Genomic DNA, 24,225 nt, shown 5'->3' on the forward strand with positions numbered 1-24,225 from the left:
CAGCCACTGCTTGGGTGAAATCATTCTTAACTGACCGCACCTCGAGAGTGTCCATAGGCAAAGAAGCAGCCAACCCCATCCCAGTCCCCATAGGAGTGCCCCAAGGCTCTTGCCTTTCTCCCACGCTGTATAATAACGCATATACCAAGCTCCTGTTCTCAGCACTTGACGATATGGGTGTCATATACACAAATTTTGCGGATGACACCCAGATCCTTATACCTCTTACAGGCAACTACGACCAGGACACTTTAGCAATCAATAAAATTTACGTCATCATACAAAACTGGATGGCATTAAATAGCCTATGTCTTAACGATGAGAAGACGGAAGTCCTCATCGTAGGAGCTCCAGCCAAATTAGCAACCCTTCAGCCAGAATATTCAACCATCAACATCGATGGCACCAATATTCCAGTGTCAAAACAAGTAAAAACACTGGGAGTGTACTTCGATGCTAGCCTGACCATGACTAAACAGATCAATGTTCTTTCCTCCTCTACGGCCCACACTTCCAAATTAATCGCACTCAGCCGACAATTTCTGACCCCAGCAAACTGCCTCACCCTGGCCAGAGCACTGGTCCTATCGAAATTGGACTACTGTAATGTATTACTACTGGGCACCTCCAACACCAACCTAGCCAAAATGCAACTTTTGCAAAACAAAGTCCTGAGGGCAGCGCTAGGCATAAAAAAAATCAGACCATATATCCAAGACCAGGAAAGATGCCCACTGGCTCCCCATCAAAGCCCGCATCATTTTCAAAACATTATGCATCACCCACAAATGCATTACAAAAAAAGGACCTATCTACCTCAATAACACTCTGCATCCTAAAACTAACATAAGATTACTGAGATCCAACGACAAACTCCTCCTGGACCCCCCCCCCCCCGATTCAAAACCACAAGAGCAGGGGGCAGCAGCTTCACCACTTTAGCCCCCAAACACTGGAACACCCTACCCATCATCATTAAAAAAGCATCCTCCTTCACGATCTTTAAGAAACAGCTAAAAACCTGGTTATTCAACCAATATTAGCACCCAAAGATAGGACCCCTTCCATCGGATACTGTTGTGAATACTTAGGCCACTGTATATTGTTGTGAATATGTTGTAACCTATATCATGTAATGCAACTAATGTAATGTTTGAATGTGACTAATTTCTAAGCTATCTTATAACCTCGCCGTGACACCCGAGGGTCTGGGCGTGTAACAAATAAATAAAATAAAAATAAAGTGGTGCTTCCCTCTGGGTCCTGGGGTGGTTCAATGTTCCAGATACTCACCCTCAGGGGTCCCTCTGGTCCAGAGGCCAAGATTCTTTGGAGAGTAGGCACCACCGTGTTACCCATTACTTACATACAAGTCCTCCAGCTATGCTGCAATTTCTAGTTCTGCAACAAACCTCTTCATGGAGGTCTCCTCTGGTCCTCCCTGGATGGTTGGCCATGAATTCCACACATGGAGTAAAAACAGACTTACCACAATTTTCCTCATATAAGAGCATGGCACATTATGTCCCATTGACTTCTATGAAACGTTCTACCTGCCCTGAACTCTCCTAAAGTGACTGTGGGGTTACTTACCTGCCCCTGGGCATTTTTCCTGGAATTACATGGGGTTCAGATGGTTATAGGGAAAACACTGGATTTTTAGTAATTAGATATGTGTACTGCATTTTTACAGTCCAACACTTTTCTTCTGTAAAAGTGAATACTTGCTACACTGAAGCTAATTTTAGTAAGTGCGACTAATCCCGATTTTGTAGGCATTCTGCTGTGTATACAATTGGTTTTCCGCCGTCTTGCCGGGTTATACAATGAACATGTGTGCGGATGCAATATTTTAATACTATGCCCTAGAGGGCCAGAATGTATGTGGAGGCATGCTGCTGGCCTTAAGGGGCTGTAGGACTTTTTCCCGGTAAAAACGGCTGGTTTCGTTTTACAGCTACCCTGTGCCTGCATGTGTTGTGTGCGCACCACCTGGTCAAGGTTGAGTTTTGCCGTTGTGGCACTGTGCTCAAGGTTGCAGGTCCAAGGTGTTTCAACCTGCTTTGCTAGGTTGTGTGGTTCCCTTGGCACACCCAACACCTGTTAATTTATGTTGGGTGTCTGAGTTAGCGTGTCCATATATAGACATTCGGGGGAGCAGGGTCCTTTTTTTTAGAATACCATGTGTTATTAAATACTGTGTATTGTGTGCCAAGCATATTATTGGACCTGATGGATCTATATGTGTAACAGTGGTGTGGTGTATTTTTAGAAAGAGTTCTGGCTACGTTTTGTTTGAATGGGACAGCTTGCAGCGGCCCGTTCATTTAAACTTAATACTCACTAAATATGGCTGCCAGGGATCTGGAAGGCGGGGCTCCGTACAGAGTCCCCACTTCATTTCATTGGCAGCTACAGAGGAAGCAGCAGCGTGTGTCACTGCTGCGCTAAGCAGGTAAGTGGAAGGGGGGTTAAAAAAAATAAGGAAGGGAAGGGAGGCTGGGGTGGCAGAAGATGGTGTTTGGGGGAAGAAGCCATCAGGCAGCTCGGAACACAGGCTTGAATTGGTAAATACAGCCTGTGCTCCAAGCAACCCGATTTGTTGCACACCCAGTTCCTGGGTTCTAATATTGCTTCATAACTAGTAGAAATACATACAAGACTTATGACAGTGAAGCGCTTTGCTATAATCAAATCAATGAAGGTACCCTTGTGAGCAGACAAATCCGTATTCTACAGCCATAGCCAAGGACTTTGCTGCTGAGCCTTCACCTTTCTGTACACTTCTATAAATTCTCAAAAATCAAGTGGCTTCAATTGCTCCCAACTCCTCTGCATTTGCTCGTGCTACACCAGTAAGACACACATTTCACTGGATTCCTGTACAATCTAGAATATTTAGAACATTGCAGCCATTTCGCAAATGGCTGTCTAGCAAGTCTCCCTTTGTAACCAACTTAGTTGCCAGGTATCGGGTGTGCAGAATTTTGCGGTCCTGCATCTTCATTTCTTTGCTATCCCCCAGATTGGATCTTAAATGCTCTCGTGGTAGATTTTTTTCCATCGCAAAGTGCCCTTGTCTGAAGTAATCTTGCATCATTATTAAGACATCATCCCAACAACCCACAGTTGAATACATTTGAAAACTAAATGGTTTCAAAAATGCATCTGGCTCAAAATACTAAGTGTAAATTAGTTTGCTTCTCTATTAAGGCTTTAATGCCTCCAGTTCTTCAGATCTGTGTAAATAAATTTAACATAACATAAAATGGGGGATGTGGCTTGCCAAAGAGGTACGAGCATGTAGTTTCGCAGAGCTCCCACTCAACACCAGCTGAAATTCTGCTAAAATCTGATGATTGGAACTCAGCAAAGTGACCCCAGGGCCAGTAGAAACAGTGCAAAAGAGACTGGTGCTGTGAGGGGAGTTCCGGAGGGGAAGTAATGCGGTGTATATTCTCCGCAAATCGGGATCGTAGTCCAGCAGTGGGGAGACACATCACGCAACAAAGATGGCCGCCGGGGCTACTCATTGAGACGCGGCGGGCACCCGCTGAGGAAATAGACTGGGAGAAGAGATCTGCCCCCTTTGGGGATTCTGCTTGAACAAGCCGGGTGAAGGACGACAGAGCCCCGGCACACACGAAGGAAGAGTTGAGCGGCTTCCGAGACTGAAGAGGGGGCGTATTAGCCTGGCGGGACAAGCCCGCTCACTGCACAACCCGGGGAAGTGAGAAGATCCCTCCAACAGGGCTGCGGGGGGTGGAGGAATAATCTGGAGAGGTAGCCATGCATAGCATCAGGAGCCCTTGCTGAAGGGAGGAGGTAAACCTGTGAGGAACAACGGGCTGGCGCGACATACGGAGGGACTGAGATATAAAACCAGCGAAGGAACGAGGATGGCCCGGCGGCCCCGAACTGGCCAACTTGCAAGAATCCATACGGCTAGAGCGACCTCAGAGGGGATACCACTGAATGGGAAGGTGGGAGAGCCACAGGAGGAGACTGGGATCAGGATACAAAGAAAGGATCAGGCGGCACGGAGACTGTTGACAGATGTGCACCAGGAGTATAAAGAGGTGAGAGGCGGGGGGAGCAGATATTACCCTGGGCCATACTAACGGATCAAGCCCTGCCCCCTGATACCGGAGAGAGTGAAGGAAGGGGGATTAAGGTGGTGAGCGGGCCAAAGGCTGAGACCAAGACCAGGAAGGGAAGCTGGGACAGACTGGTCACTATGGTTACAGGAAGGACAACGCTGGATGGGCTGACTTGACGGTCTGGATCAGCCTGGGGAGGGAGGGGATGGGTGGGGTGATCACCATATTTTCACACAGTGCACCACGTACTAGACTAAGAAGATATATAGAGAGGTGCCAGGCCGGAATAAAAGGGGGACAACGATACACAGTTGGGAACAGCCCTTCGTGACTCAAGAGACGGCGGCAGCATAAATCAGAGTACAGGCTTGAGTACAACGTGACAAGCATGGTCAAAGGTCAACAAAAGATGAAGTATGCAGAGGCAAAGGGCAATGTGCAGAAACAGGAGGGACAGACCCAGGTAACGGAAGAAGGGGCGACAGGAGGTGGTGGTGGTGGTGGTGGTGGTGGGGTGACCTTGGACGCATTGATGGAGGTGATCTAGAACACCAGGTCGTCCCTGGAAGGGAGCATGAAGGAGGTGGGGGTGGATGTATCCCTAGTACAGGCTGACCTGCCCAAGGTATGTGAACGGATAAGTGTAACAACGGTACAGCACTGTGGAGGACGATATCCGCAAATCAGGTGGTAAGCCTGGTGGGGGCGACCAGGACCTTGGAGGTGAGAGCAGAGGACGCGGAGGGCCGCTCTAGGCACTGTAACATCCGGCTGGTTGGAATACCGGAGAGGGAAGAAAGGCCCAGTGCGGAACGGTTTGTGGAAAACCGGATTCCTGAAGTTGCTAGGGATAAAGGGACTGTCTAAATTCTTCACAGTTGAGAGGGCCCACAGGGTGCCGCTGAGAGCACCACCACCAGGTGGCCTGCCAAGAGTAATAGTGGCAAAGATCATGAACTTTAAGAGACCGAGATGCTATACTACAAGATGCCCGCAAGGTGGGATTTTACAAAGTTGGAAACACATCTTCCCAGATTTCACCTTGGAGGAGCAGCGCCAGAGAAGGACGCACGATGCAGTGCGACGACGACTTCGAGAATTGAACATAAAATACATGATGTTCTTCCTGGCTAAAATGAAAGTCATATCAGGGGGAAAGTCATGGCTGTTTATGTCCCCAAGGGAGGTGAGGGATTGGATAGAGGCTTCATCACACAGAGGGGAGCCACAAACAGAGGGTCGGGAGGAGCACAATCTCAAGCTGGGGGCTGAAAAAGGGTCTATCTGTGCCTTGGTTACAAGCCAGGGATTTATGGATGGGGAGAGGATGCTGGGGTAATGACGGGGGATGGGAAAGGAGAGTTGTGGAGCTGGCGGGTGAGAGTGGGGGCCGCACAACCCCCCCCCCCCTCTAGATGACTCCACTGGCTGCTAGCCCACGAGGAGAGGGGGGAAAGGTCTAATTCAGTGGGGATGGGGGCAATACCTGGGTAGAGAACCACCAAGGTGTAAAGTTCATGGCTTGGGGGGGCATAGGAGGCACAAGGGCTGGGGAGTTCAAGTTGTGGATGTTAATATGTGGGGTACAATTAAGGGACAGGGAAGAAGTAGGGGAACTGGAGTGGGTGTGGGGACGACGATGACCGAGCATCGAGATATGAGACTGGAAAAGAGACCGGGAGAGAGAAAAGTCAGCACAAAAAGGGATGGTGGAATTGTCAGAGGAAGGATGGGGAGGATAGGAAGAGAACTCTGGAGGGAGGGGGACAGGATATAAAACTTAACCGGTAGCAATGGTGAGGACAGAGGTTTGAAAATCTGGAACATGGAATGTTTGGGGGCTATGGATGAGAAAAGAAAGATTGGGAGAGTTCCTAAAAACAGGGGATACCGGTGGCCCGGATACAGGAAACACACCTGGTTAGGGCGGACCTAGTGGCATTGGGGAGGAAATGGGGAGGACAGGTGGTGGGCATGTCTTACTCATCACAGGCAAGGGGAGTATTGATCTGGGTGGCGGCAGGAGTGCCTCTGCAGGTGGAAAGGGTGCCGAAGGACGAGGTGGGGAGCAGGGTGGTCAAGTTGAGGAAGTGGGAGGAGCGCTCAATATGTTTGGTGAACTCATAGGCACCGAATATTGATAAGGAATACTTCCCCTCAGTGTTTCATATGATAGGAGCATTCATAGATGAAATGATCATAGGGGGTGGGGGAGGGGGATTTCAATTGTCATCTGAATACACACCTGGATGGAATGATGGGGGGCGGGGGGATGAGGGGACGAGGGATCGGGAGTTCAAGTTGGGGATGGTTAACGTGTGGGGTACAGTTAAGGGACACAGAGGGTGTAGGGGAGCTGGGGGGAGAAGAGACAGAGAAACTTCAGCATAAAAAGGGATATATGATATATTTTATTTATATCGCGCTCATACACAAGTGTTTCAGAGCGCAACCAAGAAAAGGGAGGGGAGCAAGGGAGAATAAAAACAACGGTCTTACTAGGCCCAGTGACATTAAGAATGCGCAAGTGCATGAAAAATGGGGGAAAGTGTGAGGAAGGGGGAGCGGTGGAAAAGTGCAGCACAAAGGAGAGAACAGAATAAATAATCAGCGCAATGAATAAATAAATGCAATAAATAAGGCAGAGACAAGTGTGTGATTTGTCAGATAGGGTATATCTGATAAGGATATATCTGATAAGTGCAGAAGATTAAAAAAAATGGGGGACTGTATGGGTACAGGTCCCAGTGCAAGCGGTGGCTCGGAGGCAGTGCAGGAGCGAGAGCAGGTACCTGGGCCCGAGGGAGGCTGGGAGAATGGAGCCAAGAGAAAAAGCAGCAGGGGAAAAAAGGGGCAAAGGCAGAAGCGAAGAGGAAGCTCTTGAGGTGCTTCTGGAACCAAAGATGGTTCTCCTCAAGTTTCAAAGTGGCCGGGAGGCTGTTCCAAAGGGAGGCCCCCGCAGAGAACAGATCTACCACCAGCTCGTTTCTTTGAAAAACGACTGACCCTGAGGGAGTTAGTAAAGGAGGAAATGGCTCGAGAGGGGAGGGATAGGTGAAGGTATTTTGGACCAAGGCCCCAGGATGCCTTGTGGATAATACAGAGTGTTAATTTAATTCTTGCATCCAATGATAGCCAATGATGGCATTTCAGAGCTGGAGAGATACGATCCCAGGGCTTGAGGCCAAGGACAAGTCTTGCTCTTGCAGTCCTGTTCTGGATTATTTATAAAGGGCGGAGAGTGGAGGCAGGTAGATTTAGAAAGAGGCTGTTACAGTAGTCCAACCTAGAGAGAACCAGAGCTTGGGAGACAGTGGTGGAATTGTCAGGAAGGATGGGGGGGATAGGAAGAGGACTCTGGAGGGAGGTGGACAGGATTTAAAACTTAACCAGTAGCAAAGGTGAGGCCAGAGGTTTGAAAATCAGGACATGGAATGTTCGGGGGCTGGGGACGAGACAAAAGAAAGAGTGGGAGAGTTCCTAAAAAGTCTGGGGATACAGGTGGCCCCGATACAGGAAACACCTGGTTAGGGCAGACCTAGTGGCATTGGGGAGAAAATAGGGGAGGACAGGTGGTAGCCACATCTTACTCATCACAGGCAAGGGGAGTATTGATCTGGGTGGTGGCAGGGGTGCCTCTGCAGGTGGCAAGGGTGCTGAAGGACGAGGTGGGGAGGACGGTGGTCATGCTGGGGAAGTAGGAGGAGCGCTCAATATGTTAAGTGAACTCATATGCACCGAATATTGATAAGGAATACTCCCCCCTCGGTGGTACATATGATAGGAGCGCTTGGATTACCTATTGAGAAGGGAGAGAGCATTGTCAGAAATTTTAAGAGCCGGAATATTTGGGGCGTACTCGCTCGGATCACCCCGCCACCCCCCCGGTGGTTAAGCTGATGGGAAGGGGTAGAGGACCCCCACGACAGGTGTAGTGTATGCAAAGAGGCGCGTTGGAAGTTGGGGCCTTCAAGAACGAGATACGGAAGGGGAATTGAAAGCTACTTAGGAGTTAAATGCGGGGTCTGTGACATCAGTAAAGGTGCTGAGGGTGCTCTGGGAGGCCTTCAAGGCAATTCTAAGAGGGATCTGCCTTTCTATGACCGTGGGAATGAGGACGAGACTGCAGGAAACGCTACAGCAGACAGGAGCAGGTGGCAGAATTGGACAGGAGGCTGCAAGGGGAAATTTGGTGGGGACAGATTGGCCCAGAGTCTGGCGTTATACCACAAGACCCTAGCAGATCTGGCACACTGACAACAGTAGACGGGACATTCAGCTACACGGAGAGGGAGATAAGGCAGGGAAGCTTTTGGCTTGGTTGATATTGGGGAAAGCCCAAGGCGTGTTATAACCCAAATCAGGATCAAGTCGGATTAATAGGGCGTTCACTGAATTCCATAGGGAATCTTACACAAGCAAATGGAAATGTGGAAGAGGACGCGGATGAGTTGTTGGACATGATTCGGTTACCAAAACTAGGGGCGGATATGAGGGAAGAACCGGAGGCTCCGATAGAGGAAGCGGATAGCCGATGGGCGGTGCGCTCCGTGAGGAAGAGCTTGGCGGCCGGTAGCGATGGGTTTTCTATAGAATTCTATTCTAAATATATAGATATTCTAGCCCCCTGGCTCAAGAAGGGGTATGACAAGGCTTTTGAGAAGGGGGACTTCCCAGAGTCCATGAGGGAAGCCATCATAATGATAATCTTGAAGGAAGGGAAAGATCCATTGGATTGCATGGCGTACCGTCCCATTTCCTTGTTGAATATTGACGGGAAAATCCTGGCAAACAGGAATCCGAGAGTAGCACCGGAATTGGTGCACCCAGATCAATGTGGGTTTATTGGAGGGAGGAATACGACAGGTAATATCAGTTGCGTTGATCATGTGATGGATCACATCAAATCCCAGAAGGGTGACATGGCGATTGCCTCCTTTGATGCAATGAAGGCGTTTGACTCTCTGGAATGAGAGTGGCTATTCCGGGTACTGAAGGAGTTCGGGTTTGGGGAAAACATCTGTAAATGACTGGGTCTGCTCTATAATAAGCCGGTAGCGATGGTGAGCACCAACGACTGGGTCTCAGAGAGATGGGAACTAAGTAGAGGGACAAGGCAGGGGTGTGCAGTGTCTCCAATATTATTCGCTCTGGCCCTGGAGCCGTTGGCAGGGTTTTTACGACAGGAAATGATAGAAGCGGGGATCAAAGCGGGAGGGGTGAGGCATATAGTACCACTATATGCTGATGCCTTACTGCTGTAGGTAAATAACCCACTGAAGAATCTCCCAATCCTGTTGGAGTTGTTAAAGAATGTTTGGCAAATGTCAGGCTTTCGAATCAATAAGGATAAGTCGCTGTTATTTCCCCTTGGGAGGGTTACGTGGGTGTCAAGTGGGGGGGATCTACTGGAGGAGGGGATGAAATGGCAGACGGACTCATTCAAATATTTGGGCATACGGATATTTCATGAGATGGAAGAAACTTTCGTACACAATACAGGGAGGGCGCTATCAAAAATAGGAGAATCATTGCAGTTTTGGAAGGGCCTACACCTCTCCCTGATGGTAAGAGTGGCATTATGTAAAATGGTGACCCTCCCAAGATTGCTCTATTTCTTTACCAATATACTGTATGCAGCCAAGATTTTAAAAATATATATATATAATTAAGTGCTGGATAGTAGGGTGGGGAGCTATTGTGGAACACCGGGAGGAGGAGGGTGTCCTTAGTGATACTACGAAGGCCAAGGGCGGAAGGCAGACTGGGCCGCCACAAGAAATTTCATAGCGGCTCAATTGCAAATGGCTTTGAAGTGGGCGCAGCCAGGGGGGAGTGGGGGACGGGTGGAGTCCTGAAAGGGATGGTGAGTGGGGGGTACCTGGGTCTACCAGCATATCGAAGAGGGGTTGAACTTCTATGGAACCCGATGGGGAATAAGGGGACTACAATCATGTTTGAGGCAGTCAGACAGCTATGGAGGAAATATGTTCGGAAGAAGGGACCCCGGTGGGGAGGGGGGGACGGGTCTCTACGAGGGGATCCTACTCTGGGGGTAGACCAGAAGCTGAAGCAAGCAAGGAGGGCATGGATACAGAGGCTCCAGGAGAAGGGATGTGGGGTGGTGGGAGACCTGTTTGAGGGAGGGAAGCTGCTGAAATTCTCAGAATGAAGAAGTGCGTGAAGTTTGAATTACCAAAGGGATTATTCCTGGCATATGGGGGCAGTAGTTAAGAGACTAGCAGAAATATGGGATGGAATACCGGAGAACCCGGAAGCAAGTCCACTACTGCGGATACTGCTGCAGCAAACAAGGGTGAAGGCGAGGGTTTCGCACATCTACACAGCGTTACATGAGGCAGAGTTTATGGGGGAATTGAAGGTAAAGGGGAAGTGGAAGGTGGATGTTGGGTATACCGGAGAAGGAATGGACAAAAATATGGGAACAAGTCCAAAAGGTGTCATGGAATGCCAGATCCCAACTGGTACAATTTAACCCCCCGCATAGGACATATGTGACTCCAACTAGATTGCGGGCAATGAAAAGGACCCCAATTGATGAGTGCCCAAGGTGTGGTAGGGGCCAAGCGGGATTCCTGCATATGATATGGGATTGTGGAATCATAGCAAACTATTGGGACAGTGTGATTAAAGGGGTGAATGGGTTGTTGGGGACAAAACTGGAATGTAACCCAAGAAAATGCATATGGGGTATCTTTTAGGGGGAAAGAGGCATACATCACGGAAAAATGCTGAAATTCTTACCAATGAGCTAAATGCTGCATGGCTTTCGCGTGGCAACATCCACAGGGGCCATCAATAACCTTGTGGCAAGCAGATGCCCATAGATGTGGAGAAGCCGAACTGGAGACATTGTGGGGACAAAGGCTGACAGAGGGGGACCGGGTAACGGCAAACGGGGGCCAGTTGCTCAATGATCTGGCTATACCCAACGATCTGAAAAACCATGAGGTGTGGGGCAAGGGGGAGGTGAGACCATAAGGAAAAGGGAAGGAAGAAGGGCGTGGAAGGGTTTGTGGGGAGATCTTCTGTGGGCTATTGAAACACAATGCTAGTTAATCACATTAAATGGGGCAGGCTGACTGGAGAAAGAGGGGATGATAAAGGTTAGGTGGTCTCACGGAAATCGGTCGAGAAAGGGGAAATGGGGAGGCGGTAGTTTGGATTGTTTTTTGTTTGCCTTATTTACAAAAATGCAAATAAAGAGTGTTTAAAAAAAACATAATATAGGATTTCATAACTCCTGCAATCCCAAAAAACAACCTCTGTACAGTCCCTGCATTCCTCATCAGCCTCAAGTTCACCTCTACCTCTCAATACAGACAGACACTGACCACTGCAAAGAATTCTTCCTGATTTCGAATGCAGTCACAGACCTGTCACCACCTTATTTGCATGGACCAGCTTCCTGGACAGAGATCTAGCTACTCGCACAGGACCACGGAAGGACTTATGCATTGAGAAAAGGTGTAGGAGTGTCCATATTGAAGCATCCATCATGTTCCCTTACCTCAAGCATTGCAACCAATTCAGATTTCGAAATTCCAATTCGGTCTCGGTCGCAGCTGTCTACTACATAAATGACTGCATCTGTATTTGAATAGTAACAACGCCAGTATGGTCTGAAAAAGAAAATATGCAGATTTAGTGAATTGCTCCTTTCGGCAAACAGCACTGCCAGTGAGACAGTATATTTAGGTATGTACTCATCCATCTCGCACATCCCGATGAACGCAGTTAAAGGGGAAGTGGCTGCTCTGCACAATGCACTAGAGCAATAATGCTCGTATTGTAACCTACGTCATACATACCTAGTTGAGCTGTAACAAAAACATCCAGGAGATCAGAAAGGATAAAGCTCTAGGAATGCATTTCAGGGTTTAAAAGCTGCAACACTGATAAATGGATTTAATTTACTCAACATGGGGACTCTGCTGTAATCCAAGACCATACCCTCCTTTCCACTCTAGGAAGGGACCTGGGATGGACCATGTTGCACAACAGCATTTCATTAAAGGGAATTGGAAACAAAAGGTTTAAAAAAAGTTATGGGGCAATGACACTAACAGGGTAACGCTGGGCAGCTATATGGAGGAAGGGGGAAAAGGATTACCATTGGTAGTGAATTTAACGTTTGCCGGAGACATGGGCTCAAATGGTTTGTGAGTTACAGAGAATACTACATTAAAATCCAAAGAGAAGAGGATGTTAGGGGTTGTTTTCCTAAGATCCTACTGGTAGTAGGACTTTAGTAAGCTATCCCAGTGGTTTGTAAATCTCCAACTCTTAGTATCAGTCTGTACCAGCTCAGGACCTTGGTAGAGTGGCAGAGCAGTCAGGCTCATCTTAAGAGGAAGATGTGAGCTGTAGGTAAGTACACTGAACCTTAGACATGCAAACTAAAGAAACTCTTACACTTATAAGTTATATAAAATATTATATCACACACTAGAATCACCTAAGTACTTTAGGTTTTTACACTAGAACACTTCGGAATACTTGAGAATACACTTCAAATGGCACTTTCACTTGCGTTTGTTCGTGGTTACAATTGTAGCAATGTTAGAAATGGAAATGACGGGGCATGGCCTTGCTGGAGGCCTGATGGTGGTATGAGCCTGTTAGCTCCGTAGCCCTACGCAGCATAACAGGTAAAATCCGCCTAAAAAATGCAGAGAGCAGTTAAATCAGGGGGTGAGTCTCCCTCCTCAGTGGAGTGGTAAGATCTACATATTTGTATGCCCAGATCCCGCGGCAGTCAATAAGAACAGAACTAGCAGGGGAATCTTAGGGTCCCAGCCCAGCAAATGTAGTGGATCTCCACTTATGCAGATGGGCCTCGAGTGGTGACCACCCTATGGGCATAGCACCCCATGGATCCGTGAATGGGAGTTGCAGAGGTGGGGATTAAGATAGCCCGCTCTCTGTCATTGTCAAGGCACAGATGTACTATCTTGCAGTAAAGGTGGGAGCCTGAGCCTGAAGCATTTGTCAGTGCTTTCCTCCCATGCTGATCTACCCGACGTCCTTTGGTGGAGACCACTTCAAATCATAAATAAGAAGGGGGACAAGACTCCACCAGGCAGGATTGCAGAGCGTTGCGAAGGGAGGGAAACCACTGAAATTAGCACTGTTTCGCTACTGGTAATGATTTAACCAACCTCAGAGTGATCAAAAGGGTCTATTACAGAGCCCACTCCATATCCCCTCGCCCGTCCCACCCAGGAACAAGATGAAGTGAAGGAAAACTAAAGGCCAGCAACATCTATTAAAAAGAGATGCTCCAGCAATCTAAACCGGCACCTGGGCCGCCCCACACCCCAGAGAATATGCGGCCCGCCACGATAGGAGACATGCACTTGTTCCAGTCCATACAAAAGGAAACGGCAACACTGCAGGAATTGAAAAGCTCCATCCAGGACTTGTCCAACAACGCGCAGCAGAACAGGAGGATGCCGAAAACCGCTACCGGAGGGACAAGGGTTGTATCAGAGGGGTGCCAAGAGAGGTTAAAGATCAGGATTTGGAGGGATACATACGGGGGCTGTTCATGAGACAGTGGGGGACACAAAAGTCGATCTTACTCTGGACCGCACAAACAAGCGTATACTCCAACTTTCAAAAATGGCAAAATCTCCGTAATACAAAGGGGCCTCCCTCCAATTGTTTCAGGATCTCTCTTGAGGGACAATCCAAAGGCGCAGGCTCATGAGACAATCAACCAACTGGCTAGGAGACAAAGGGGTTCGCTACAGATGGGGATACCCCTTTCGCATCATGTTTCAACTGGACGGAGTCCAACACCAATTTACTTCTCCCCGGGTAGCAGTGGAGACTTAAGATGCCAGAAGCAGACATTCACTTACCAGACGATAGCTCCCAAGGTCCTTTGACTTCTATCTGGGCCCAGTCCCACTCGAGGAAAAGCAGAAAGAAGGATCGTTGCAGGCCCTCAATGGACAAACAGGAGCTTAAAGGCCCCTACTTGAGACTTCACCTTGGGCAAGAGGGTGTTTTGGCCAACAGGAAAAACAGCTAGGAACCGAGGATTTAGGAGAAAAGTAACGCGACTATAACGGCTCTACGAGAGTACGCCCTATTTCAGGCGACAGGCCGGATGTTCACCCCATATGGTGTTAATGTTGTGAGTTTTTCTTATCCCCTTTTTTTTTTGTTATGGTGCAAATAGCGGTTTGTCGCAAAGGGAAGCTGATGGGAAGGGGTCAGAATCAGGGAGGGCAAGGGCAGTGAGGGATTCTGAACAATGACTAGGGGCTGCAGACATCTTGACGGATAGGGATGACTGATGTGAGGATCGTGTCCCTGAGTGTTCAGGGGCTGAATTCAGAGGAAAAGGAAAAGCGTGTTAACTAGGCTAGTAGCTCTGAAAGCTGACGTAGCCCTAATTCAGGAGACTCACCTTTTACAGCGAGAAAGGACGCGGCTAAGATCTCATTGGTTCCCCCACCAATACTTTGGTTCCTCCACTCACAGAAAATGGGCTTGGGGGTGCGGTCGCAATCCTAGCTGGCTCCCTTCACTTTGAACCGGGGAAGATCCTAAAGGATCCCCTAGGCAGATTTATTGGGTTGACCTTCCGATTAGCGGGCAGGAATTTTACCTTTGCTTCTGTATATGGGCCTAATCAACACCAAGATCAGTTCTACACTTGCATATTGCACAATTTCAAAGGGGAGAACTTGTGGCGGGGAGGGGACTTGGGGATGGTTGACAGGACAGGCCCATTGGCCCACACTGAGGAGTCCAAAGCGGTTTCTCTGAAGAAGGCTATAGGGACATGCACCCGATTGATCTATGGAGACACCTACACCCCTAACAGCGAGACTACACACGTTTCATACGTCCATCGAAGTTACTCCAGAATAGATTTTTTTTCTTGCTATCTAGGCCCCTGCTCCCAGGAATATCTTCCACCACCATAGAAGTAGCCCTGGTATCCGACCACTCTCCCATTACTTTACAACTAGATGGGTACGGGCAGGGAGGTAGGAAGTCCACGGGGTGGAAGTTGAATGAGACTATTGGCGGACCAGGCAATATGTGCCACCATCACAGAGAGAATCGCCCAATATTTCCAAGGAAACCTTTCGGGAAAGGTAGCTTTAACCGAGGTATGGGAGGCTTTAAAACCAACTGATCAGCTTAGTGTCGGCTCAAAATAAATCCTTACTGCCCAACGGGTTCTGGCAGAGGGGACAGTCCAGGATTGGTAAGCGCAATATAAGTTGGACCGACCAAGGCGAATGTACAGGCAGTTGCAGGTTGCGAGAGCGGCACAAAAAGCGATGTGGGCAGACGACATCTCCCATAAACGGCTTAGGACGAAAAAAATGTATTGCAGCACCTTGAATAAGGTGTCCCGTCCCGTGTGTTAGCTTGTAAGCTTCAAGCCCAGAGAAACATCACTACAATTGGGGGGCTGAGGGACACCCGCCGGTCAGATAGCACAGCAAGTAGAGCGCTTGCTTTGACATACGTGCAGAGCCTGCTTGCTGACGCAGGTTCGAATCCCAGCAGGGCCAAACTCAGCCTTTCACCCTTCCGAGGTCGATAAATGAGCACCACATACCGTGGGAAATAAGCAGCGCTCAGACACCTGAGGGTTCGTAGTGCTATAAAAATGCACAAACAAAGAAACAAGACCAGCTACACAATGATGAACCGGCTAAAAGGCGTCATATTGACAATACTTAATTATTTGCAGTAGACCCTCTTAATGGCCCACAGCAGGATGCATTTCTGCTGGAGTCCCCTCCTCCCCCAAAGATCCGAAGCACACAAGTGGACATTAGAAACACCCCTAACACTAGAAGGGGTTACACAAGCTATTCACGCCCTCCCCGGAAACCAAGCTCCAGGCCCAGATGGGTTCACAGCCCTGTTTTATAAGAAATTATCCGAAGTCCTCTCTCTCCACATGGCAAAAGTGTTCAACTCCTTCATGGCGACTGAGTCTATTACACCATCAATGGGGGAATTGACACTAACATTGATCAATAAACCTGGGAAAGACCCCAAATTATGTTCCATATCCGACCAATTGCAGTCTTAAATTATGATGCCCGCATATTCTCAAAAGTACTAGCTACACACCTAGCGGTGGTACTCCCTGGAGTAGTGGCGGCAGACCAGACAGGCTTTGTTGCTGGGTGCCTAGCGTTTGACAACATTCGTCGGATGGTGGATATCTCAGCCTGGGCGCGAAAACGGTCACTAGCTCTACTCTCAACCGACACTGAGAAAGCGTATGATCGCTTAGATTGGGGATACTTATCTAAGGTACTTAAAGGGTTTGGGTTTGGTCCGCCTTTTAGTAAACTTGTGTTGGGTAATTTTGTCCTCCCCTCTACCCGGATCAAGGTAAATTTGGTCCTTTCGAACCCAGTCAACTTGCGAAGGGGGACCCGGCAAGGGTGTCCTTTGCCCTCCCCCCCTCCTCTTTGCCCCAGCAATGGAACCCTAGGCCTGTTTAGTGTGCTACTCTAGGGATATTCTTGGGGCGGAAGTGGCGCGCTACCACCACAAGCTGGCGCTCTATGCCGACTACCTCCTTTTCTACATGCGGAACTCCCTAAAATCTTTAGCTCACATTTCACTGCTAGACAGATTTCGTAAGGTCTTGGGCTTCAAGATTAATTATTCAAAATCAGCAATCCTCAATATAACCGAATCACGGGAGACGGTGGAGCGTCTGAAATCCAACCTTTCCATTCTCGTGGGCCTCCCATTCTATGAAATAGTTGGGTGTTCACCTCACAGCGAAATAGCGAAATATACCGATTTGTTTGCAGCTAATATTTTGCCGCTGTTTGCTGGGGCCAAGCAAGATTTGGGGAGATGGGGTGCCTCCGAAATCTCCTGGTTTGGCAGAATAGCGGCAATTAAGAGGACTATTGCCTAGATTATTATACACATTTCAAGCCCAGGGCAGCATTGAAAGAACTTCAGACCCATTTTTAGATTAATATGGTCATAAAAAAGTCCCCCAGAGTTGCTAGACATACGCTATGGCAGCAAGGATGGTGGGGGGGGATTGGCGTTACCCGATATTGAAAGTCATCTCTTTGCTGCTCAAATCGCTTGTCCTAGAGAGTCAGGCCACAGATTAACCCAAAGCACTGGGTCGCCATAGAACAGGAGGCCCTGGGATCACCCATACATCAGTGGTGCTGGTTCTCCCAGAGAGTAAGAAGAATGGGAGGGCAAGGGCGCTCAACAAGCAGCACCGCACTGGAGTACTGGGACAAAGCAGCACCGCGATATGCTACGACTACCTTCCCCTCTCCTATGACAGGAATATGGGGAAATGGAGAGTCCCCCCGGGATTATGTAAGGGGCTTCTCCTATGGTGGGTTGAACAGACTGGGGCAGTTCTTTCGGGATAACCTCCTCTCACGTTTGACCAATACAAACAAGCTTTTCTGGTCAACGACATGGATAGGTAGGATATATCCAGCTGTGATATTGTGTATCCCGATCACATGCAACAACCCAGGGGAAGCGAGACAACCCTCCGAGGATCTATTCATAGGTGACCGCCGAGCAGCAAAACTTGAATCCCTACACAAGGTGTCGAACTCCAGTAGATTTAAAGCCCCACACGGGTACATGTCTAGATGGGAAGAAGACGCGGGTAGGCCCATAGATGAGAACATGGTACAATATTTGGACAAGGGCGGGTAAGGCATCTCAGCTGGGCAACTCAAAGAAAATGGTTTTAAAATACTGTGTCGGTGGTACTTGACCCCAGAACGGTTGCACAAAATGAATCCACAACACTGCCCCCCTCCCCCCTCCTCCCCCCTCCTCCCCCCTCACCTCCCCCTCCCCCCCACAATGCAGGCGGTGTGGGACATCCCCTGGCTCCTTTCATATGTGGTGGGTGTGCCCCCGAATCCAAGGGTTCTGGAAGAAAGTGGTTGCCCAAATCAAGGAGATTTGTGGATTTGAGCTTCAACATGACCGCTTGGTGTTACTATTGGGCAACAAAGACTCTCGGGCCGCTACACAGTGACAGCTAGAGGCTCTCGTTTGATTACTAATTTCTTGGTTGCGGCAAGACTGGTGATAGCAAAACATTGGAAGAGCCAACTATTAGGGAATGCTGGGCACGAGTCTGGTATGTAGCCGTCATGAGCAAAATTGATAGGGCAATGCAGGAGCGGAATGCCGTAATTCTTATCTGACCGGTCCCCATTAATCACATATGTAAGCGAACATGATAGATCCAATATCCGTCATAGGCCCCATGAGATGGCATCATTTTCACTGATATTAGCTACAGAATGCGACTTAAACCGCAAGCAGATGCCACCAGAAGTCACTAAAAGTTGCACTTGTATGCGATCTTACATTTATCATAATTGATTAATATTTTTGCACCATTCTTTTTACTTTTAGTTTTCTTTGCATTTCTCTATCATCATGGCGAGGAACTTCTCATGTTTATTTTCGGATACGATTCATCAGGAGTACTACTGGAACCAAGAGGAATTTAGTAGAGATGGGACTGTGTCATTCACACCATTGATGTCTTCTTTTCTGTATAAAATCAATGTGTAATTTACTGGTTGTTGGTGCGCAGGGAAAAATGCTCAATAAAAGTTTAAATGACTAAAAAAAGAAATGGAAAAGCCAATGTTGCTGTATTATTGGTTATTGTGCGCACATGCAGATTCTAACAGTCCATACGGTAATGCATGTACTCTACAAACACATAGTAAAGTCACTTTAAGGGAGGAAAGTGGTTAGTGTAACTAGCCTGGTTCAAGGTTATAGAGAGGACTTCCTCGCCCACTGAGTCTTTTAGTCCCAAAACGCAATCCTAGTTAAAGGCAGAGGGCTCAAAGTCTTGCCAAGCATCAAAATACAAAGAGTTCCTGTGGATTTCTTCCAGTCTCTGGTGTTCTAGAAACAGCAAGTTAGCAACTAACAAGGGAGACCTGGTAAAGGACTCAAAGGAACACAAGCAACGGCTTGAGTCGGAGGTAGGAGGGTACCCTGGACACCTGTAGGTGCACTAACATTCTGGAGCAACTTCTTGGAATCCGGTAAGAAATACCTTTTGCCCCACAGTATGTTTGGTTAGAAGAAAATGTTTGTGCTGGATGCTCCACGATGTTGCAGCTCTGGACCTGACCTCTAGATTCCTTGGTCTGATGACTGAAGGCAGGACAATGGATGGGATACCTTAGCAGCACCAACAAAGAGCATGGATTGCCCAGTCAATCTTCTTCGCTATCCTGCAGTCCCACGCTCTGATGAGCGTGTCTGGGCCAGTTGGATCAGATCTCTGGAGTGTCTTTACAGGCTCGGCAAAGAGTTGGACGGATTCAGCCTTTCCACAGCAATGCAGTCATAAAGATAGCAGGTCTCGTGGTATTGGGGTTCAGCAGCTCTGAAACTCCTAGGACCTCAAGAGATGGTTCAGTTCAAAGTTAGTCTTGGGACTAGTTGTTCCCACTAGCCAAAGGGAAGGAGTTGTCTTCGGAGCTCCAGTCGCACAGACAACGGGGTCAAGACTGCAGTGGTTGCTTCACAGTGTTGCAAAGGGTCTGCAGGCGTTTGTGGTCACCTTTTTTGGTTACTTCAGCTTCCAGTGGTCGACTTGCATTTCGCTCCAGAAGCCTCACCTTTCATACAGTTCCAGCACACACTCCTCTGCAATCTCAGCATTTTACAGAAAGGGGCGTTTGGCTGTCCAATCAGGACAGCCAGACCCCCTGTGGTAGCTGTTCCCATTCAGGCACTCTGGTAGACAAAGGACAGGGGGGTGGGTGGAAGACTCATCCCCCACTTCCTGCCTGCCCAGACACTCGGGAGCCTAGGCGGGACACCCAAGGGTTCCCGCCAAAGGCAAAACACACACGGACCTCCCCCTCCGGGAATGGTAGAAGGGCTAACCAAGAACCACCACACTAGTAATGGCGAAAAAGGAAGGGAGGCCCCAACAGGCCTTGAAAATTATAAAAAAACTCACTAGACCAGCAGGGCAAGTTCCTTAGTTTACATACTCTACCTAAGAGAAATGCACTTGCCCCAAAGTGGCTGGTGACAAAATATTTTCCAATGCTTTTTGTAAAATGGTGCATGTCGCCAAAACCACACTTCATATTTGGTGCAATGCTGCCAAGCATGCACAGTGAAACTTGCATTTGCCAGTTTCAGCAAACAAAGTGCGTTTGCAGTAAATGCAAAATAAGTCTCACATCCTTATACTCGCCAGCAAAGTAGAGTATCGTGCAAATGGTGCTCGCCCTTTACACAAATTACTCGGCAACGCTAGTGGGCTAGTAGAATTTTCGAGCCCTAGCCATGTTGGTACTTGCATGCCCCTATTTTACCCTACCGAGGCTATGGACATAGCCTGCGGTACAAAAACTACACAAGTTGGTAGAACATGTCCACTGCCACCAGCCATAGCTAGGAGATGGTCTATGTGACTAAAACGTTAAAGGAGCAGAGAGAAGGGGGATAACTAGGTATCCCTTTTGCACTCCACTGAAGGTGGTGTGTGCCAATCTCTCAGACTATAGAGTTTTGGGAAAGATACTAAGCATTGCCCTATCCTTAAGAACTGTATGATATAGAAACGGGAATCTTAAAGGAAGACCCTAAAGGGGCCCCAGCAACACTGCCCATAAGGAACTGCGTGCTGCAGGAGTGAAAACACAGATTCCTTTAAGAGCTATGGAGCAGAAAGACTCCATACTACAAGTAGATTACAAAGAATAGAGTTCCAAAAGACAGCCCACAAGAATGAATGAGTGGAAAAAGGTTCCACTCATTCAGGATTGAAAAAAAAAAAGGCCCAGAAGTCCAGCAAAAAGTGCTGGGGGTCTCACTAGGAGAGGGGATGAAGCATAAATATGATACATCTCCACAACAGTGGAGAGTATGCCTTTCTGAAATAATGGCTTCAATAAGCCAATCATGCAAGTACAGTTCTATATAGCTCCTGTCTTAATCTATGAGAAAAAAGGAATTGCAGAATAGTCTGCAATTACCCCCTTGCCCCTTTTCATCGGAAGAGAAGGAAATAGTCTTGTAAAATCAAAGAATCCGAATTAGCAGAGCAGGCGAGACTTCCGTTCTCATCTCAACTTCACGTGGTCAGGTTCACGAACACAATGTAGTGGTATTGAAATCTGTAAGAAGCCGCCCTGATGCTGAAAAGCGGCCTCCAAAATGCACCAACTCTGAGTGGAAAACAACCAGCAAGTTATGGGAAGCCGATCCTGGATTATGGAATTAGACATTTTACGACAATCTGCAGCATTACCAACATGCATTTTAGCACTGTCTTGCAATGACATGGCACAGCTCACAAGTCAAACCCGTTAAGGAATTTTGATGTTGAGCAGGTGTCAACATGGTGGAATTACCACACTGAGGCAGTGGGTTCCCTTAATTTCAATACAAACATTGTTTGTAAATAGCTAATTCTCCAGCATTCACAATATATTCTGGTCCTATTTATGAACCTTTAACGTGTACAAACTGGAAAGTCAAAAAGAAGAAAAGGGTGTGTCCAGGGTATTGCATTTCACACGTCCAAGCTGGAAAGTCAAAAAGAAAAGGGTGTGTTCAGGGTATTGCATTTCACACATCCAAACTGGAAAGTCAAAAAGAAGTGTGTTTTCAGGGTATTGCATTTCACACAGAACCATAGAAACCAGTCCCTAGGACATGTTTTCTAATCGAACAGAGCTTCAACAATGTACAGTTCAAAGGCAAATCGAAGAACAATGCTCTGCACGGTTCTAAGTAGCCACGAATAAAATGCTAGGTGAGGTTGCCACCAACTAGTAGCCAGAGAGAGTTATTGTGCAGAGCGTGCACCAATCGTTTTACAATCAGAAATCCACTATAGAATGCAAAGTAAAGGATAAAAATGATACATCATTTTACAACATTACGCACATTTACACACAGAGCAATCCACAACCAAGGCGCAGAGTTCCTGAGACACAAATTAAGCCTACATCACACCTAACAAGGGCGCTCAGATCAACCAACACCACTGCTTGGAACCGAAACCCCTACAACAAAAGAAAATTTGGAGGATCTTCTTTCTCTCACCTCGCACCAAAAACTTTGAACAATTTACCAGAACACCTAAGTAACACAAGCAATCATCTATTCAGAAAACTCCTCAAATCCTGGCTCTTCACCTCATAGCTAGAAGAAAGTCTACAAGGGCATATACACAGCTGAAACGATGAGTGAAGAAACCGATGCCGGATCCCCTAAGCCATAGTCTATAAACAGTATCTAAGGAAGCCAATCTACGGCACACCAACTTAACTGAGAGATAGATATGATAGGACAAAACTATAGATTAAACACAGCTAGATCGGGACAGAAGAACAAGGACAATCTATCAATAGCACCCTGCCCTCCAAATTACACACAGGCAACAATAGACCACCGACGGAAATAGATAGCAAGGGAGTAGGTGACTACTAATTTACAGCACCAATACCAGAAAGGGGGAGGGGGGGTTGTGGGAGGACTAGACACACCCCGTCCCATTACACCAAGTTCAAATACAACACAGCCGGGAACGTGCCACTCTGTTAGGCAAAGTGTGTATGCAGTACCCTCTGGGAACACTACAATTAACTGACTACAGGTATAGGAAACCCAACCTTTGGTACAAATATGTTCTACACAGTTTTGGTAGCGTGTTGAGCAGCCAGGCTCATCAAGAGGGATCAATGTGAGCTGTAGTGGAGTTAGAGATTTACTGTTACAAGTATTCAAATAAACTCTCACACTCAAGGTTTCTTGAATAAACAATTTATCAGTCAGTTAGAATAAGCCTTCTTCAGAAGGGAGCAATATAATAGAAACACTCAAATACACTCTTAATATCTCTAAAGCACTAGATCCCCTTTTGGGATGGCCCACAGACACTACCTACACCCACAGGTGACTTCAATTGCTAGGGTGCTGGGGACATTAATATATCACTGTTGCATTTAGAATCATATAGCAATAAGTCAAAGGAAAAGGTTATTTAGAACATACAAGAGACCTCAAACATTCTTAAGCAGGCAAATACTTTTGGATCCCTCCAGAAAGAGTCATTCAGTACAATAGGCTAAGCCAAGGTCAATGGGCAAAAGTCTTATATAGGATGAAGCACTTCTGGTAGGTAACTGGAAAAGTCTTTGCACAATGTTTGAGAAGCCTTTGGAGAAAAGAAGAATCAAATATAGGGCCACAAGCTGATTAGACTTGTGAGTAGAAGAAGATGCAAGCAACTCTACAGCAAGAGGTAAGTTCTCTCAGACTTTGTACAGTACCTTTAAAGATGAAGAAAAGATGCAGCAGATGACGCCTGTTCCTGGGCAGCTCTGCAGGTCTCACTGTTCCTGGGCCTCAGTCGTGGGGACAAGAGGGAGAACGTCGGGGGACTCCTGCAATGCACTGGGACGGTCAAAACTCGAAAACTTCACTTTCAGTGGCTGTTCAGTGTTTCAGCTCGGTGTCTACCGCAAACAGCAACACCGCGGTTCCTGGATTTTTTAATTTATTTATTTTTTGTTACTTTATTTTTAGGGTGTACACATACAAACACACACATTTGCACCAACCGGGCGCAGACAGTTTCAACATGCCTTTTTTACTGCTCTAGTACCCCCCGCCCCCCCGACGCTCAGCTTGACTGTTTACGATTGTTCACTTGTCCCCAATGACATGGTCTGCTGCATGTAGCTCTGCTGACCGACATTTGTCAGCGCTTTTCATCTACGCATCTTGAGACTGCAAATCTGGAGTCTCAGTGCTGTTTAGCAAGTATGTTATACAAGGGCCCCAAATATCAGGGGTCATGCATGTAGTGGTAGCGTCCTCATAAATTCAGTGTCCATATCTTGACAATACAGAATGTCTTTCTTCCATGCTGCGAGGGTGGGAACTGGGCCGTGACCCCATGTTATGGCAATCCTCCTGCGCACTAAGACCAGGAGGAGGGCTGCTAGTTTCCTTGATGCGGGTTGTAGGTATTTTGTCAGCCCCAATAGGGCCACTAGCGGGAGTGGGGATAGTTCCTCTCCTAGTATGTCAGTTATTATTT

The 24,225-nt window shown here is 47.6% G+C and overlaps 1 protein-coding gene across 1 annotated transcript in view; it reads right to left on the minus strand.

The window, feature by feature from the left end:
- ARL1 (ARF like GTPase 1) overlaps positions 1-24,225 on the minus strand; it is a 101,593-nt gene that overhangs the window by 23,058 nt on the left and 54,310 nt on the right. Inside the window, exon 4 of the mRNA XM_069629878.1 lies at positions 11,632-11,743. Within this exon, the coding sequence (XP_069485979.1) occupies positions 11,632-11,743 (112 nt within the window). The remainder of the gene's footprint in view (positions 1-11,631; positions 11,744-24,225) is intronic.

The sequence above is a fragment of the Ambystoma mexicanum genome, chromosome 12 (assembly GCF_040938575.1).
Source record: "Ambystoma mexicanum isolate Mex_15411 chromosome 12, UKY_AmexF1_1, whole genome shotgun sequence".
In the NCBI taxonomy this organism is placed as follows: domain Eukaryota; kingdom Metazoa; phylum Chordata; class Amphibia; order Caudata; family Ambystomatidae; genus Ambystoma; species Ambystoma mexicanum.